Source organism: Chenopodium quinoa, unplaced genomic scaffold, assembly GCF_001683475.1.
Source record: "Chenopodium quinoa cultivar QQ74 unplaced genomic scaffold, ASM168347v1, whole genome shotgun sequence".
Lineage (NCBI taxonomy): Eukaryota > Viridiplantae > Streptophyta > Magnoliopsida > Caryophyllales > Amaranthaceae > Chenopodium > Chenopodium quinoa.
Genome location: NW_018742928.1, coordinates 17,111 through 32,391, shown reverse-complemented (window position 1 = coordinate 32,391; position 15,281 = coordinate 17,111). Strand labels below are relative to the sequence as shown.

At 36.3% G+C, this 15,281-nt stretch overlaps 1 protein-coding gene across 1 annotated transcript; it reads left to right on the top strand.

The window, feature by feature from the left end:
- Positions 1-7,403: 7,403 nt before the first annotated feature.
- LOC110728349 lies at positions 7,404-12,574 on the top strand. The gene is made up of 5 exons (XM_021907996.1): positions 7,404-8,824; positions 10,649-10,701; positions 11,048-11,214; positions 11,294-11,442; positions 11,889-12,574. Exons 1-5 carry the CDS (start codon positions 7,984-7,986, stop codon positions 12,275-12,277), a joined length of 1,599 nt encoding a protein of 532 aa, XP_021763688.1. The 5' UTR covers positions 7,404-7,983; the 3' UTR covers positions 12,278-12,574.
- The last annotated feature ends 2,707 nt before the right edge of the window (positions 12,575-15,281 follow it).

The following is a 15,281-nucleotide window of genomic DNA, read 5'->3' as shown; positions in this document are numbered from 1 at the left end:
AGTCGTTTACCCTCAACACGAATCCCCAGAATGGCCTCGACGTCATGTAACATGATCGTCATACTCACCGAACGGAAGGTGGAAAGAGTTTGTATCCGGCTGCCATCGCTCAATGAAAGCCGTGATCAGCGTACTGTCAATCTTATCGTGCATGGTGGCAGGAACGTGATTCACCCCAGTGCCCTCCAGTCGCTCGAACATCTCGCTCTCCGCCGGCCAAGCCTCAGCCCATGTACGCAAAAAGCTACAAGTCTTTTCCCGGGTATGACATTTCAACAACCCCGTAACTGAAGGCCTCTCCTGGTCCTCCCAAATACGGGCAGCTATGTGTCCTAGAAAGCTAGGAATCACACTCCCGTCAACAGGCCCACCGGGCACCTCACTCCTAACAACCCAAGAATCATTACCGGCCTCGACCGTTTCCTGCTTGCCCCAGATACAGTGGACGCAGATGATGTGCCAGATCTACTAAACAAACCTACCACCCCTACCCTTACGCACCTCCACCATATGTGTCTCGTACATGTCATCAACCCTGTGACTGAATGGACCGTAATCATCATACGGTCCACTGCCAATCGTCCACATCCTCATCCTCATCTGCGCCCTCCTCCTGGTCACCCTCCTCAGCATCATCATCGTCATCGTCATCCTCATCCCCGACGGTGGATACGTTCTCTACGAGCTGAGGCCGAAATACCACGGGATCTGACATGTCTATGCCCCGACCTCTCCACTAAATAGCTTCTACTAAGAAGCTCTACATTCTTCCCCGCACCATGACGACCCAGTGAATTCTACACAAAATTTTAAAATATATAAACATACAAAAATTTATACGAAAAATAGCTACCACTACCCAAATCAAATAAACTAAAAACAAACTAACAAATTAACATAATAAAGAAAATTAACAAAACACTTAAATAAAAATAATAGAATAAAAAATTACACTTAGAAAGGAAATAAAACCAACACAGAAGAATATATATAAACATAAATAATTCATTCCCAATTAAAATAAATTAACTAACCAAAAAAACAATATCAATAATAAAATTTAAATAAATTAACTAACCAAAAACAATATCAAAGTCACAAAAAAAAATTAAAAACAAATTCAAAAATAGAGAATAAAAATAAAAATGTACAAAAAAAGAAAACAAATAATTGTAAACAAAATATAAACATAGAAAAAATACAACAAAATTGAAAAAATTTATAAAAATAAACAACAAAATATAAAAACAATTCAAAAAGATATTACACAAAAAAAAAAAACAATATTTTAAAACAAATATAAAAAAAAAGAAAAAAAAAAGGGGGGGGGGGCGCCTTGGCTGGACGCCCAGCCAGCGGTGGTGGCGCCAGCTGCAGACGCCGCCACCAGTGGGCTGGCGCCTGGGCTGGACGCCACAACCACGGCTGCGGCGCCCTGAATAAACGCCACAACCGTGTCTATGGCGTCCAGCCCAGGCGCCAGCCTACTGGTGGCGGCGTCTGCAGCTGGCGCCACCACCGCTGGCTGGGCGTCCAGCCAGGGCGCCCCACCTCCGTCATGGCGGTTTTTCCTTTTTTTTTTTTTTTACAAATTGTACCTTGCCTCCTTGGGACCTCCTTCCCTCCGCCGCCGCCACCAATTCCTTGCCTTGCCGCCTCGACATTGCCGTTGTTCTAAATTTTTTTTTTTTAGAGAGGTTGAAAGAAGATGAGCGATGAGAGTGTGAGTGATGAGAGTGTGAGTGTTTTTTTTTAGGTCAAGGGCAATATTGTCAAACCAAGTGAATTTTGTGGGCTTTATGTAGTAATTTGTGGGTGATGTTTAACAAATCCCAGTTTTAGACCCCTCATAAGAGCTCGGATTTCTGCTTTGAATGCTGAACACACCCCAAAATTGTGAAGAAAAAGTATTAGATGCTTTGAAGAAAAAGTGTGAGTAATTGTTTGGTTGTTTTTTTTTTTTTTTTTTGACAAATTACTTGTATACAAGTATGAGAAGGTATTAGATGCGGACTGTCGTACGCACGCAAATTATGCGTACGGCAGACATGGTTGATATGTTTCACTTGTTGGCTGATATGTTTCACTTGTTGACTGATATGTTTCATTTGTTGGTTGATATGTTTTTTTTTTTTTTTTTTTTTTTTTTTTTTTTTTTGTATTGGCTGACATAATTCCTTTTGTTAGGTGATATGTTTTTTTTAATGTTTAATATGTTTTTTTTTGTTGGCTGCTACCAGACATCAGTTGACCCATATGTTTCTTTAGTTGACTGATATCTTTATTTTCTTGGCTGATATGTATATTTTAATTGTTGATTGGCTTATAAGTTTCATTTTGTTGGCTGATGTGTTTATTTTGTTGGCTTATCCGTTGCTTTTGTTTGCTGATTTCATCCTTTTATTGGCTCATATGCTTCATTTGTTGGTTAATATGCATCTTCTGTTGGATGATATGTTCTTTTTGCTGGCTGATATTATATGTTTCATTTGTTGGCTGATATGTTCCTTGTGTTGACTGATATGTTTTTATTAATGTATGATATGTCCGTAATGTCGACTGATATCAGACATTAATTGGCTGATATGTTCATTTTTTTGGCTGATATGCGTCATTTGTTGGCTAATATGATTAACAACACACAATATATTTTTTATTTCCTTTTCTCTCCTCTTTCCCCCTCTTCCTCTCGTTATTTCTCTCTCTTTCAAATGATCGAGTATAGGTTTCTTCTCTGGCTCATTAACAAAAAAAAAAGTATTAAGGTAAGCCCAATAGCATAAGCTTTTATTTAGAGAGACACACAAATAAAATTTATTAGTGTGATGAAGTATCCAATATCATAAGGTATCAGCCAACAACCCGAAATGCTCAAACTTAAACTCCAAACTTGAAATGCTCTGCGCACTCCCTCACTCCCCACTCTTCACCACCCCCACCACCCACTTCGCCACCACTCGCCGCCCTCTCCTCCACCGCATTTCCCTCTCTACCACCACCACTTGTGCCACCTTCACGACCCGCGCCACAACAGCCTTCTCAATAGTAACAATTGACACAAACAACAGCGACGCCGGACCACCGCAGTCAACCACCTCCAAATTCACACCACCCCAAACAACAATAGCAGCCACCAACTCGAACGACTCACAGCCCGTACTCCCTCAAACATCAGCGACGCTAATCAGAGCCAATTACAACACTAACCACCTAAACCAACCACCACGTATCAACCGCCCCACCATCGCACCACCAATTTGAATTGAGAAGTCGCAAATTGCACAAATTCAGCCAACGAATCAGTAGCCTTCGAGCGGGTGCTTCGATTGCTTGAAGCGGATGGGTTTAAGGAGATTGAAGAAGAGAGATTTAGGGTTTTAGAATGAGAAGAAGATGAAGAAGAAATAGCAGGATTTTTGAAGAAGAAATAGGCTGCCACACGAATTATTGGGTGCGGACTGCTGCACCCGATAGTTTGTGTACAAGTATACATAAGACTATCTATAATTGTGGATAACAAATTAGAGTCATCTACACAAATTCTTATATGTCGTCATCCATATACTGACATCCACCTTTAGTAGATAGATAGTGTGGCCACTTCACATATAAGCAATTAATTGAATAATGGGGTTTACGTAGGGGTGAAACAAATTTGGTTTAAAACCGAACTGTACCGAAAACCGAACCGAATTAGGAATATGATTCGATTTTTTTTCTTAAGTGGTTCGGTTTCGGTTTGTAAAATCAAGAAACCGAAATTATATGGTTCGGTTTCGGTTTTGGAAAGTGAAAAACCGAAACTAAATCGAATTTTCGGCCCAATACATAAGCCCACCTTTTCACATATAAATATATATAAAAAAAAAAACCCTAATGCCCAAAACCCTCGGTCTTTCACGCCTCCTTTCTCTTTCCTTTCTCTCTCCTCTCTCCTTCCTCTCTCCTCTTTCAGTCTTTCACTCTTCTTTCATGCCTCCTTCATGCCTCCCTTCTCTCTCCTTCATATCTCCTATAGTCTTTCAAGTCCTCTCAAAGTCTCAAATTTAATTTTCTATATTCTGGATTTCTTACCCAAATTTGAAGAAGAAAATTTTTGGTTTTTTGTAAAGGAATTATAGTAGCAGCTTAAGAACGAAGAGGAAATTGGGAATATATATGAACTACGGTCGATTGGGAAGAACAAGATGTGTTTTTGCATGATCTCTCACCGAAATTGTAGTATTCTTGTAGATTTTAGTGTTTGTAATCCATAGAATTTATTAATTATCATAGTTGTATTACTTTTTTTTTTCTAAATTTTTGTAGATCTATTTTTTTTATAAATTTGGCTATTTTTTTTTTGTTTTTATTTACCTTTTAAATCTGGAAAAAAAAAAACCTCCGAATTTCGGCCAAACTTGTTTAATTATGTTTGTATGGATTGGTTTGGTTTTGTTTGGCTCGGTTTTAATTGGTGTGGTTTGGTTTGGTTTTTTTGCAAAATTTGATGTTTATGGTGCTTGATATGAAAATTCGGTGCGGTTTGGTTTTTTTTTAAGAAAACCGCAATTTAGGTGGTTTGGTTTGGTTTCAAAGCTAAAGTGGTGCGGTGTGGTTTGCAAAATCAAGAAATCGAAATATGGTGGTTCGGTTTCGGTTTAGGCAAAAAACCAAACCAAAAACTGAACTTTCACCCCTAGGTTTACGACAATAATCAAATGGGTTATTGTTATGGGTGAGGGGCTACTGCAATGGAAAAAGGAGTCCCACACTTTTATAGACAAATATAATTGTACATTGTATAGTCAAAATTAAAGAAGAGGGGTTACTTGAATGAACAATTGGGGTTACTACTTTTTTTTTGGTTACTATTTTTTTTTTTTAAATTAGTTGATGTTACTCATGTAGTAGTAATAAATTGAGGCTACTCTTATAAACAAAATAAGGTTAGGTTGGTACCCTTATAAATAATAAAGGTTACTATTATAAACAAACGTGGGCGCACCGGTCATGTGGCTAACTACGTACACACAAGACTTGTTGTATACTATAAGTTGTATTATACGAAGTATGAGAAAATACAAGCTAAGCTATACTATTGACAAATTTCGTCAATCTAATGACAATATGGTAAATAAGTGCATTTTTTTAGTAACGGCTTGCCCGTGAATAGTAAAAAAAAATGTGCACTTATTTATAATATTGTCACTAAATTGACAAAATTTGTCAATCATAAATATTAACTTGGTTCGCCTCGTAAAATATTAGAGCTAATCTTGAGTTTCAAGTGCTCTTAAGTTTTCAAGTTGAGCTTTGTGGTTTATTATGCTCGACTAGGGGTGAAACAAATTTGGGTTAAAACCGAACCAAACCGAAAACCGAACCGAATAAGAAATATGGTTCGGTTTTTTTTCGAAAGTGGTTCGGTTTGGTTTTGAAAAAAAAAATATTTCGGTTTTCGGTTTGGTTTCGATTTTAGAAATTGAAAAACCGAAAAAACCGAACAGAACAGAAATTTTAGGCCCAAAAGCCCCCTAGCCCAACACTTTTACCCTAAGTATATAAAGGAAAAAAAAAAACCTAATCCCTCACTTCCTCATCTGACTCTCAGTCTCTCACCTCTCCTTTCCTCTTCTTCTCCTGATCTCATCTCTCCGCCTTTCTTTCTTCTCTTCTCAGAATCTTAGTTCTTCCTCTCTCTCCTTTCCTCTTCTCAACTCCGTCCTTTCTTTCTCCTCTTTGATCTCTTCTCCATCACTCTGTTCTCCTCTTTTCCCCACCAGCCCACATCGAACAAGTTTATTTACAACGTTATTAAGCCATCAACTGAGTAGCTAAGGTTTTTCATGTCAAATTCATCCATGAAAACACTAGATCTAGTGTTTTCATGGTCGAACTTGACCTTTAAAACCCAAATTCGAGGTTTTTCGGTGGAATGTGAGGTATGTCCTCTTTTTCTTAATTTTAATTTGATTTGAATTTTTTTTCCTACTTTATTTTTATGGTGGCGTAGCCGTGTAGATTGAATTGCGGTGGTGATAGGTAGTTGTGGGTCGATCTAGGGTTAGTGTTTGGGTGGAAAGGATGAAGGGTGGTGAAATAAGGTGGGTTGTGGGTTGTGGTGGGTGCGGATCTGGGTTAGGGGTGGTGATAAGGTGGTTTTTGGTGGTTGTTGTGGGTGGTAGTGGTGATAGTTTCTATGGGTGGTTAGTGGGCATTGTTGTGGGTGGTTAGTGGTGGTAGTTTCGGTGGTTTTTGGTAGGTTAGGGTGGGTGGTAGGTGGGTTTTAGGTGGGATGTTTGTATGGTTTGGTTTGGTTCAATTTAATTGGTGTGGTTTGGTTCGGTTTTTTTGCAAAATGTGATGTTTAGGATGCTTGAGAGGAAAATTCGGTGCGGTTTGGTTTTTTTTAGGAAAACCGAAATTTAGGTGGTTTGGTTTGGTTCGGTTTCAAAGCTAAAGTGGTGCGGTGTGGTTTGCAAAATCAAGAAACCGAAATTTGGTGTTTTGGTTTCGGTTTGGGCAAAAAACCAAACCGAAAACCGAACTTTCACCCCTATGCTCGACTCATGAAAATTCAGAGCTAATCTTGAATTTTTTGTAAGTTTGGCTTAGTTCTTAACACCTATGTACTCATTTCTAGTATCTTTGTTATTTCTTATATGTATAAAGAATTTAATCAAAGTGTTAATTTTATGATAGACTTTCTAACGTATGACTATGGTACATAGACATATATTAAGCCTAAAATATTATATCTCAACAAAGAAAACATGTGTCTGGTTTCTTTTGATCTTGGAATTGGTTTATTTCTATGTCATACTAGGCTAAGATAAAAGTAGAGTATTAGAGTGTCCCTACAAAAAACGAGGATTTTGTCTAAGAGGACGAGTGAACTAAAGGGTTAAGTGAATGATACAGGAGAGAATTCACAAAGGGTAGAACTAAGAGCAACTGCATTTGTTAGGTTTTTGGACCTACTTGCAATGTTTAATAAGTAAAGTTACAACAAGCACCAGTATGTGTGGAGATACAAATGTTATTTTTAGCCCCCCTTCTTTAAAGCTTTGACAAGGTATCCTATTTCATGCTTTACGATATATATTCACAACAACTTTTTCAAGCGAGCTCCTCGGTTTAAGTTTGATGTTGCCGGCTGACTTGCTAGTTTCTTCTACTAATATAATTTTATTCATTTTATAAATGAAATGGTTTAACATGATTATTGCCTTATTATGGAGGTTATTGCTTGCAATTGATGTAGTTTGAAAATATTGATGTGGCAAAGCCAAATTACTACCTCTATTGCTTGTCATTGTGGATGCTCTCAGGAGAAGAGTAAAGAAAATATATAGATGTACTTTGTGTACTATATTCGACTAAAGTTAAGAGCACTGTTACTTTGATTTTTGTTTTGGCTATGATAACACTTCATAACATTTTGGGACAAATGCATAGAAAGATTTACAATTGGCATAGGGGTAGACTAACATTATTAAAGTCAAAATTGATTAAGTAAGGTATTGTTGAATCACATTTAATAGGCCAAACTATCTCGATAATTATCGCCAAATTAAACAAGCCAGATTGCCCCAACCTCAGCCACCCCTTTATTTTCTTTATTCTTACTTATTTTTTTGTGTGAAGAGCCCCAAATTTTTTTTAATTTTTTTATTTTTTAAGTGTTGACTCACTTTAGTACTTTACTAATACGAGTAATTAACTAATTTCTTTTTTCAAAAGAATTCCTGCTCGAAGCTTAGGTGGCACCGCACCAAAAAAAGATTCAAATTCTCGCCCGTTACAGAGAACCCCCACACTTTTCCCTCTTCATACACACGAATCACGATTCCGCAAACCTAGGGTTTCATACTCTACATTCAAACTCCAATCAATTTCATAAATCCCAATTAATTTTTTCGAATTTCTTTCATAACCCATCAAAATTCTCAGCATAATCTACTAAACCCACCAATTTCCCCAGTTTTTTCTTGCTCAAAAATGGGTACAACAAATCCCTTAAACCCTCAAAACCCCACTTCCCCCTTCTCACAGTTCTCAGCAGAATCTTACCACCCCATGTTACAAGAATCAATACAGCTTTTCTTATCTCAAATTCAATCTGGAATTTCTGATTTTTCCCATTTTAATTTGATGTTTTCCCGCTTAATTCATACAATGCCTTCCCCACCCATTGAGATTGTTTGGTTTTACTCAGCTGTAAATTTTCATACCCACAAAAAATTAATTGCCCAGAAAAATTTAGTTTCCCAGGATGATAATTTGGGCAGAATTTTAGCTATTAAGGAGCTTTTTCAGTCATTAGTTGCTTGTTCAGGTCCATGTAGTAGTAGTCTCCAGAAAGTTGCTGTTTTAGCTCCATTAATTTTCGAGCTGTATAATTTGGTTCTTGATTTGAAAGTAAATGCTAGGTTTAGCTTAGATAAAGCTATCACTGTAGAGATTGGTTGTTTGGTTGAGCGTTTAGTGAGTTATATTAGCTTGTGTTGTTGTGAAGGGGTGGACGATCATGATGACACGATCGCTTTTTCGCCATGTTTTGTGGATTTGGTTAAGGTTTGGACTGTTCAAAGGCGGGAGATTGGTTTCGAGTTCAAGGATGATTTTAAGATGTTTTTTCCAATGATCAGCGATGAGGCTCGAAATGGACTTTTGGTTGGTAGTAGGGTTGGTGCTTTAGCTGGGATTGTCATGTGTCAGACCTTTTTGCTTAGTCTGTGCTTGAAGTTTGGGTTGGAAGATCCACAGGAGAAGCTTAAGGAAGATGTCCTAAATTTGGCTGCTAATAGCATTATCGGATATAGAAGTTGTTACTTCTTTGGTAAGATTTCCTTACTGCTTGTTGTAGAGAAAATTTCACTTGCTATGAATGTGCTATAATTACATAGTTTATGATTTTATGAGGCCTTAAATGAATGTTTTGTTCGTGTATTACTGATTTATATATAGTGGATTGTCTTGGTTGATGTAATATAATAAGATTTTGCTGTCATTTGCTTTTGGTGTATTTCTCATGTCATGTTAAGTATGAGACTAATGACTAAAGTTTGTAGCATAGAGTTGCCCATATAGATATCTGGCTGATCTTTTCCTAGAGACAAGTGTTTTTCGGTAAGGTTGAATTATTTATTTTGGTGAACTTGCTCTCTTGTTGCTATGAAGCTATGGTATACTTTGGCCTTGTTTGGTAAAGAGTTTTTTGGAAAACTTTTAGCTTATTGATCACTATTAGAGTTTTGACCATTTAAAAAGCTAATTTGGGTGTTTGGTAAATAGCTTATTAAAAGAGTTTTTTGGTCCAAAAAGCTCTTTTTGAAAAAGCTCATTTTAAGAGTTTTTTTGCAAATAGCTTATTGAAAAATTAGCTTTTTGGGTATTTAATACACCGAAACAGCTAATAATAAACATCTATTTACCAAACACTTTTACATAATCAGCTATTTACAACTAGCTAGTCAAATAAGCTAATATAACCAGCTAGTCAAACCAGTTAATACAGTCAGCTATATCAATCAGCTAAAAGCTAAGTACCAAACAGGGCCTATGTTTACGGTGCCAAAATAGATGCATGCACCAAATGTAAATCTTGCTTGCTGGAATAAAAAATAAACATGTATGTTTGAATTACCTATGTGACAATGGTGTAACCTATAACAATAATTAGACTGCGTAAATGCTCATAGAGCTCTATGTTAATGACCTATATAAAAGAATTGAAAATGTCTCTCTCCCTTGCGATGTTTTAAGGAATGGTGAGTGTTCTTATCTTTGGCAAGTAAATTTTGCTGCTTAGATACAAGTCCAGAAGTTGCATAGATTTACGTTGTTTTCCTGAAACTGATAGAAAACTGACATCCTACGAGGAAGCCTTATGGAAACTAATCACTTAGCCCTGTTGGCCCTTAATAGGGACCTATTGTTCATTCAGTTCATAAGAATTCATGTTAGTAAGAGTCCTCTTTACTATTAGTACCTTTCTCCTCTCTCTCTCTTCCCACTCTTTGCTTGTGTGTGTTCACTCTAGTTATACCACCCCTTTGACTTTCTAGCCATTTTATAAGATAGGTCAGACTAGTTCTACTTTACCACCTCTCTTTAGTACTTCCCTTTTTTTCTTACAAATGTATGGTTTCTGAAAAACTTTCTACATTCACAATAGCTTCAAGTTATTTCATCAAACCAAATGTACTTAGGGCCCCGTTCGGTTTGATGTAAAATGTTTCCATGGAAAATGATTTTCCCATTTTTCTTTGTTTGGTTTGTAAAGGGGTGGAAAACAATTTTCCCAATGGTGGGATATTGCATCCTTAATGATGGAAAACATTTTTTTTTTACAAAACAAGGGAAGCCACATTTTCCTCCCTTCTCCTTACCTCCTTTTTACCTTCTTCTCATCTATCCTCATATTCCCACTCCTATTTTATTTTTCTTTTACTTTTATTGTATGCAACCAAACAAAGGAAAACTAATTTGCAATTGTGCTTTTCTTTGAAAATATATATTCCATAAAAATTATTTATCATTGAAATATTTTACATCAAACCAAGCGGGGTCTAGATACAAAATATCTTTTCATCTCACCAGTTGAGATGTACTAGATGCAAAATAAAATCTGAATATTATTAAATTTGTGGATCTTTGACAGATACCCTTCTCAAGATGCTGTTGGAGTTCAGTTTGCCTGTTACCTCCCTACTGGTGAGTATATCTTTGCTGCATTTTGGAGATAATTAATTCCATTACCCTGCTGATGTTGTATGGTCAACATTATGTGTGAAGGTGATGCATTTCACTTAGCCTTGTGTCGCAATATGTGGAATTTGTCATTAGTTGTAGTCAGCCATTAGCCTTTTTACACTGTACAGTTAGAGGAGTTCCTTGCGGAATGGATACTTGAATTGTAGACAACGCCCTCTTTGTTGGACCTTTGTGCTGTTTAAATGGTCGGAACGCATAAATGGGTAACTTATCCTTTTCCTTTAAGAGAATTTACAATCTGTTAATGATATAAACATTTAGCTGTGGTTGGTATTGGTGTCTGCAGACCGTGGTTGATGAAGTACTGCTGCGAGAAGCCCTATTTGATGCAATCATCTTGGTAGATTACCCATTCTTTAATCCAGGATGTGGAATTCGTCTTTGTAGCCATCACTTAAACAGCCTTGCTTCAACATGGTTATTTGTTGCAGACAAGGCTATGAAGTTTGTTTGGTATGAGAGATGCTAGATCCTATGATTGGAAGCTGTTATTTTGTTATCTCTACTATATGTAATTAGATTCTGGCTGCAGGCATAAAGGTGACCAAACTAAAGTCATCTCATATATGAAAGCTTTCTCAAAATCTCTCATACACTCTCAGTTATTGAAGTGGGTCTCAACACAAATTGTTATGGCAGAGGATGCAAACAAAAATATTTCAACTCCAGCAGCTTTTATGGGTGAGTGATTCCAGCATTTGGCCGTCCTAATTGTATTTTCTTCCCTTTGTTATTTGCCGTAAGGGTTAAGTACTTCTTCTCTTCGATCTTCTGCTACTGTGATGATAGTGTTGAACTTGTTATTAAGGCCATCATGCTCTTTGCAAATATTTTGAAACATATTTATTGCGAGTGCTGGCTTTTTAGCCATTCTGAATTTTTTATTAGATAGCTTGTTAATTCTTTACGTAGTAGCTAGTACTCCCTCCGTCCCAAAATTTAGACAGGAAATAATAGGTAGGTCAAGAGTTTACTTAAAAAAGGTGTAATATTGATTATGGGGACATCTCAAATTGGAAGATGTTAATAGTGGTACAGGAGTGGCTTAAATAGAGCTATAAGTATACATGCTGCTCTTGAATATGCGAATATGCAATTATTTAATTTTGGACTTTTTCTTGTTTCAGAATGGCTTGTACAACTTACTAGCCAAACTTCAAAGGGCTTCTTCAATGAGGAGTTCTCAATGCTTCTTGAAAAAGCTATGAATTACATATCTGAGATGAAAACTGCACTTCCATACTTGGCTCTAGATGGTAATTACAATTTCTGCATTGACCAAAAAGTTAGAGAAAATGGAGGTGCTGATGAGGATTTTGAGATGATCGATACTGCAGAGGGTGCTAAAACTGGCTGCAATACCACCTTAACAGCCAATGACGAATGCAGAAAGCGTAAAGGGGAAAAGGATGAAGGCGGCATACGAGTGAAACTTCTTAAATACCAAATGCATGACAGTCCAATCAAGAGTTTCTCACCTTTCCAAAATGAAGTTGGTTTGATTAGAAGGAGCTAGCCAGATAATTTTCTAATGCCTAATGACGAAGCAGAAATTTTGTTCCAACAATCAGACTGTTATGATTGTTGATTGTGTAATCCCGGCTGCTTGCAGGTGCAGTCTTGTAGCGTAGAAGAGTCAGGAATCTGCCAGAGGCAGGAAAAATTGTATCGGGCAAAAATTATATCAGCCTATAACCGTAATTCTCTAAGACACTCTAATGTGTACTGGTTATTGAGTTATGTCATTGTAAGCACAATGTGTACTGTAAATTTATCTATCTTATTGATGCTAAAACAAATACAATACTCACAATCTAAGTCTTTTTCCTGACATTGGCTCACATATTTTGCAAAATAGACTACACATTTTTTTTTAAGAGTTGCGTTGAGACTTTATACAACACAATAGTAAACCTGCTTTAATTAAATTTTTGACATTCATTCCTCAGATTTACTAATTCAAAATTAAAGAGCTTGAAAATATGATAAAAGAACATGCATGAACATATAATTAAAAGATTATGCATGTACATGAAGAAGAACATTAATTGGAATTACATAAATAATCTTAAGTGTAACAACAACCACAATTTTATTATTAGTTTCGCGAAATCCCTTAATACATGATTAATAACGAAATCAAAGGAACTTTCAAACAATACAACTCATATTATATAACAATCAACTTGGTTAAACTCGATACATCTCAGAGCTTCTAATTAGTACATAGAGTATCAAAATCAGTTTTAACAGTCTTGGAATTATCCAAAGCCCTCTTCTTAGAAAGCTCCCAATTACAACGACATCTTGATGCATTCGGCAACTGAAACCGGCATAGAGGACAAGTATCATGACTGCAATCCTTTACCCATCGATCAATACAAGTCTTGTGGAACATATGATGGCATGATACTAGTCTTACAACTCGATTAATTGCACAATAATCTGGCTCCTCTTCTTGTCGCGCCACTTCTTTATCATCATCATTGGATCTCTTCCTCTTCTTCCCCATGTTTTTAACCCCTTCGAGACAAATTGCACACGTAAAACCCTCACCCTCCGTAGGCAAAGCTCCTTCTTTAACCACCTCCATTGCGCGCCGTGGTTGAGGTTGTTGCTTCTGGCAATCAACCGCTCTTTGTTTCGTGACATACAATGTCTCTCAATATTGTTCACAATTTCATACACGGCACCAGTCCCGTACAATTCCGAGCTCGCAACCCTACGTCGAAGACTCGAAACCTTCTCGTACATGTCTTGTAGCACTTCATTAGGGTTAGGGTGAAACACTTCGGATGTAAGATATTTCGATAATTCACTTTTGCACGCTTCACAATCTACGGGATTATAATTCCCTCGTAACTCATTCTTAGTTTTGACGTACGGAGACGACTTTGTTTCATCTTGTTGTTCGTCACACTTAATCTTACGCTCCCACTCTTCGTATCGTACGAAAATCTCCATATCTTTACAATTTTTTGGCTTTCGTGTTGTTGCTTGATGATGCTCACATCCGATCACTACGTTGTTTACTCGGACCTTCCCCATTGATAGCACAATCAAAGTATTTTCACTCTAAAAATACTTGCCTATAATTTTGTAATTTTTGTTAACAACAAATTTAGAAAAAAGAATTAAGTCGGTAATTGCAATTTTTGTAGATTTTTTGATTTTTGAATTTTATTGATGTAAACTTTCCTAAACATGAGAGCTATATAACGGTTAAGATAAAAGAGGGTATTTGGGATTTTTGGGAGAGTATTTCAAATGTGTTTGGACTTTTGAGTTTCGGCCCAATCTAATTATGTCTATGTATCCATTAAAAAAGAGGGTATTTGCGTCACATAATTTGCACTTTGTATTACACTTCAATTGATAGGCCCAAATCTTAACAAAGAAAACACTGTATTTTTCACAAAATAAAAATGGGGGAATATGGAGTAATATTTAGTTAAAAGATGTTAATTGCTAGCTTGTTATAGTTTATTCAGCAACTTTTCTGTGTGGCTTGTCACACCGTGTGGTAAGGGTTACTTGTACGAGTTACTTATTTAGAGGTTACTTGTATGTGTTACTTACTCAGGGGTAATTTGTATGGCTTACTTATACGAGTTATTTATTCAGGGGTTACATGTATGGGTTATTTACTCAGAGGTTACTTATTCAGGGGTTACTTGTAGGGGTTACTTACTCAGTCGATTAACGCGTTTTCTGTGTGAGAGTAACCCTTGAATAAGTAACCCCTAACCAAACGAGTAACCCTTGAACAAGTAACCCCAAAATAAATAACACCTATAGGTAATCCCTGATCAAACGTAACTTCCTACAAGTAACCCCGGCCACATATAAAAATTTGTGTAGTTTATTATCCTCATGCTTAATGATATTCAGAATGATAATATCAACAATAGTTAAGCCAATCTACTAATATGGCACGATTCTATCTTAAGGTTCAATTTTCTATACTAGATGTGTTATATATCAGTTTGAATTTCTACACAAATTTTCACATGATTATTGAGTTTTGAGCGCATAAAATTGGTAATTATTATCATAAATTTGGTTGTACGGCTTATATCGTATAATTGGCCATCATATAATCATATATACTCATTTGCATGATATGTGTAAAAAAAAATTAGTATTTAATAAACAATTGTTTTTTACAAAACGTCTAACCAAAAAGCAGAATAACATTATAGCCAAAACGCAAAGAATAAAACTAAGGTCAATCTATTACCATATGAGACGAAATTTCACAATTTTAGTGACTAAAGAACTTTTTTATTTTATTTTATTTTTTTAATAAAATAGGGAGGGGTGATTTCATCAAATAATAATATCATCCGACACTTACAATCATCCCTTAAGAGATCTAAATTCTCAATACAAGAATTAAACACCCATAAACTAGTAACTAAAGAACTTAAATTTAAATAACATAACTAATTCCTTAAATCTAGCATCTAATAATTCTACCTCTTACTCAATGGCTTCGCCAAAATCTCAATAAATTCCTA

What these genes read in the sequence shown, in the direction of transcription:
- LOC110728349 (XM_021907996.1), top strand. Translation starts at nt 7,984, where the DNA reads ATGGGTACAACAAATCCCTTAAACCCTCAAAACCCCACTTCCCCCTTC. An exon ending in TAGAAGTTGTTACTTCTTTG is followed by an intron (nt 8,825 to 10,648) that starts GTAAGATTTCCT and finishes GATCTTTGACAG; the next exon opens with ATACCCTTCTCAAGATGCTG. An exon ending in AACTCCAGCAGCTTTTATGG is followed by an intron (nt 11,443 to 11,888) that starts GTGAGTGATTCC and finishes TTCTTGTTTCAG; the next exon opens with AATGGCTTGTACAACTTACT.